This window comes from Amphiura filiformis, chromosome 8 (assembly GCF_039555335.1).
Source record: "Amphiura filiformis chromosome 8, Afil_fr2py, whole genome shotgun sequence".
In the NCBI taxonomy this organism is placed as follows: domain Eukaryota; kingdom Metazoa; phylum Echinodermata; class Ophiuroidea; order Amphilepidida; family Amphiuridae; genus Amphiura; species Amphiura filiformis.
Window position 1 is genome coordinate 70841638 of NC_092635.1, and position 4243 is coordinate 70845880.

Genomic DNA, 4243 nt, shown 5'->3' on the forward strand with positions numbered 1-4243 from the left:
ATAACAGTGAATTGAAAAGCGCGCGCTTCAAAGCTGGCCAATTGTAGAAAACATCAATGTCTATAAATGAATTTCCTCATATGCTTCATTTATCCAAATTGTTTGAATTTTTAATATATATATGGTGTGTAAAGCCTTTCCGAAGGTACCATCGGGTCCTCAAAAATTAAAAATTGTTTTGTTTAAGAGCTACTGCCTGTTTTTATGGATTTTTGAAGATCGCTCATAAATCAATAAATATAGGCCTATTGAAATAAAGGGACTTACCACCATTTAGCTGAAATACTAATCTTTCTTAGCATGTAGATTATTTCCATCGACAACGAATGAAACACTTGAGGAAAACTAGTTGAATCAAAACATTATCAAAGATATTTTTTAGGGAGTAATTTTCCAAACCACAATAGCTCTAAGTCCAAGGCCATACTATCTTTGTATACGCGGTAGAGTCGAATGGCTGTTCATTTTACCATTTGTCTTCCCATGTTAATCCAGATAACAAAATGTTAATTTAATGTCTCATTGCAAATGAATTTATGTTTTTACTTTTCGGATTTGGCTTTGAGCAATGGTGACACATACCATGTTTACAGAAAAAAAAATGAAAATTCTATTCCAGACATTGTCAAAATGTCAAACTTTGTATGTTTTGTATTATATTTAAGTAATTAACTGCAGTTTCTTTATTCAACATCATAACAGGTTCATACTTGACAAATTTATGGTGTATGAATAGACTTGCATTAAATATTGAAAAAACACAAAATTACTCATGCCTAATTTAAATTGATTCTAGAAGTTTAAAGTATAACAAATCTCTAATAACAAAAATGACACAATAACCAAAAAATGACATATGCATAATGAAGATTGCGCTTTTACTCAAACTTGATGGTTTGATGTGTTAATGGGACACTGATGCCCCGGACATGAAATTATGAAGCTAAAGCTTTATTCTTTTTGTACAATGATAATAATAATTGTTAACATTACAATTGAGCAATGTTTTCACTTGAAAAGGAAACTCAAATGTTGCCCAGTGTCGGCCCTCTGTACATGAGGAACATGTGATTGATTTTGAGAAAGTGAGTGCTAAGAGATCATAAAGAAGACTTTAAAAGTTTAAACTCATTTTTTTACAACGGTCATCTGATTTTATCACGTTTTGTGATTAGCCTAGAATTCAATTAAAAATGTTTGTTTCTTGAGAGTCTTTTCAAGGTGTCTGCAGACAGTCCAAACAAAAGAATATTTACACCAAGTGCTTATAAATTGATAAAAAGATCATTAAAAATAAAAATCCTTAAAACAGTTAAAACACGATTTAATGCCCTTTCTCCATTTCCTTCATATCTATGTCACTATGTGACTGGGAGACTGCATTAGTAGACACTTTTGTCGCAGAATCATCAAATGGAACTTCAAAGAGCGTATTCTCCTTATACTTTCGAGATGATCTCAGTGACAAAGGCAGCTGCTGGCGTATCGCCTCTCGAAAGTTTTTGTTGACAAATAAGTAGATGATTGGGTTTACACAGGAGTTGGCAAAGGCTAGCACCACAAAGAATCGGTAGAGGTTACCGAACAGGTACTTGAAGGGTACTAATCCCCAGTTAAAGACAAGGAAGGCAAATTGATCAGGAGACCAACAAATGACGAATGATACAATGACAATGAGGAGCATGATGATGACACGACGACGAGCTCGAAGAACAGACATTGTGGCAAGACTTTTTGGACTCCCCTTTTCTCCTGAAAGATTACGTCCTTGTTCTTGAAGAATTTGAATTGTTCGAACATTGGCAATAAGCATAATGATCATCGGTATAAGGTATTCAATCAAGAAGAGGGATGTTCCGAGGAAGATTTGGAAACCCATACTGGGGAACTCTATAATACATTGTCCTTGATGGAGATGGGTAACATAGTAACTGAAGGTATTGATAATGAATGCAGTCAACCAGATGCTGACGATAATGATTCTTGTGACTTTTAAATTGAGTAGGCTCCTATAGCGCGATGGATAGCGAATAGCGACAAAACGTTCAACTGACACAGCTGTGAGTGTAAAAATGGAAGCAACTATTGACACCCACATGATATTTGATGAATATACTACTTTACAGTAGAAGTGCCCAGCTGTTGTGTTAGGAACTCGCGACAATAGTGGATGCGGAATGATACAAATTGATGTGATGAGGTCAGCTATAGCAAGAGCTGCGATGAGTGTGTTGGTTGAAGATTTGATAAGCTTACGCGAGCGAAGATAGACATGGATGACGATTGAGTTCCCAATGATGCCTATGATGGCTAGAATGAGTTGTATGATTGGTCGCCAGTCCCACTGAATTGGAACCAAATAGATTGGTTCTGACGTAGATGTGTTTTCCATTGTAGAAAATAACAGTAGAATATTCCTATGAAAAAGAACCAACAAACAAAACAAAACAAAAATATCATACAAACTATACAATATCAAACACGTGAAGTTTTTAAAATTGGTAAGGGGACATGGAAGAGTGGAAGAGTGGTATAGTATTTTTAACAAGGCAAAGGTAGATTGGAGGCAAATTTAAAAAAGATCAATAAACTATATATTGATCTCATAGGTAATGAGGTCAAGAAGCCAATGAATTGTACTTATATTTCCATCGGTCTTGTGGTTCTTGAGTTAAAGCCAATACTATATCAAAAATAATGTTTTGAGCGTTTTTCCTCAATCACTGTCCATAGCAAAATCATGCACATCCCTTAACCATTGGGATCGCCTTTTGAAACCTATACCATTCCTCTTATGAGTCAGCTTTATATGTGTCAATATTTTGAGGAAATCCTCCCCTCCGTGATCCACTTTAAAGTTACTCTTGGGCAGCGGTGATCATGATTAGATAGATGAAGCTGTACTGATCAAAAAGGTGAACGTTTGTGAAACTAATCGGAAACAAATGTGACCCTTTTGTGACATATTTTTTTTGCAAAATTTAATTGAAGGAAACTATACGTGCAAATGAGAGAGGGTATAACCCAGCGAACACAAAACGTTTTCGATATCATTCGCAATAGGTTATAAAAGTTTGTCAGATAACGTTTAAATGTCGGATTATATAAAGGGTATATAAAGGGTATAAAACGTTTTTATAGCATTAAAACACATTTTCTGATAACCTACTGCAAACATTTAAACATAATGTTATTTTAGTGTTGAGAAAATATTTGGCAAAATGTTTGCAAAAAATAGTTTACAATAACCATGATAACATTTTGAAAACATTGTTGTAGTGTGTTTTCATACAAAACGTTTTAAAACATTTTCATGACCTTTTTATAACCCGACATTTAATGTTAATAAAACGTTTTTACCTAAACCAAAATCCAAAATATAACTAGTCTAAAATGTTTTTTAAACACTTTTGTGTTTGCTGGGAAATTACTGAAAGAAATTACAAAGTGATAAATAGAGACAGAGAAACTGGTAGAGATATAACACCGTACAATTATTTGCTCATAGTAAAAAGAAAATGCAAAATCTTTCTTTAGCATAGATTGACACTAGCCATATCAATTAACTATTTCTGTAAGAAAAGTTTTTACACTAGGGTCCTCAACATGCTCATCTATCAGGGCACAGTTCTTTAACCCCAACCAGTTGCACATTCATTGAATAACCTTTGAAAATTTTGGTACACAAACTCATACTCCGCAACTTGAGGTCAAATTTTGCTCTATGATTGTTTAATTGATGTTATTGAACTATGACATTGGGATGAGGCTACTGTGGTTCATAGTGTTAGCTAGGATCCTTTGGTGGTACCCAATAACCAAATATGATATAAAACCAGCGTGACATATTGCACTTCCAGTCTATTCGGCCATTTAACTTCTGGAATACGTAGAGTACGTGCCAAACTACAAATGAAAACATAATTGAATCAATTAGGCAACAATAGATTTGAATCTGGATCAAGCGAGTGGTTTCAATAGCAAGGTCACAAAATATAAAGGAATTAATAAATAGAGGTCAACTTGCAAAGACTATGAACAATATAGGGGGTGTTCTACCTATAAATGGTGTCTTTACCTTTTGGTTGCATTTTCTGTGATTCTGATACAGCTTAGCATAGTGTTCGCTATAAACATTATATATAAATAAACTAAGAAATAAGCAGTAGTGTATCAGGAGGTGGCGGGGCAGCAGCGTGTCCTCGGCGGGAGTCTCACGTATTTTCACGCGTATGGGCAATTT

At 34.6% G+C, this 4243-nt stretch overlaps 1 protein-coding gene across 1 annotated transcript; it reads right to left on the reverse strand.

Moving 5' to 3' along the window:
- Window positions 1–854: 854 nt before the first annotated feature.
- Window positions 855–2413, reverse strand: LOC140158352 (galanin receptor 2b-like). The gene has a single exon (XM_072181444.1). It carries the CDS (start codon window positions 2390–2392, stop codon window positions 1325–1327), a length of 1068 nt encoding a protein of 355 aa, XP_072037545.1. The 5' UTR covers window positions 2393–2413; the 3' UTR covers window positions 855–1324.
- Window positions 2414–4243: the final 1830 nt, after the last annotated feature.

Excerpts from the sequence above, each read along its gene's own strand:
- LOC140158352 (XM_072181444.1), bottom strand. The coding sequence starts at position 2,392 with ATGGAAAACACATCTACGTCAGAACCAATCTATTTGGTTCCAATTCAG.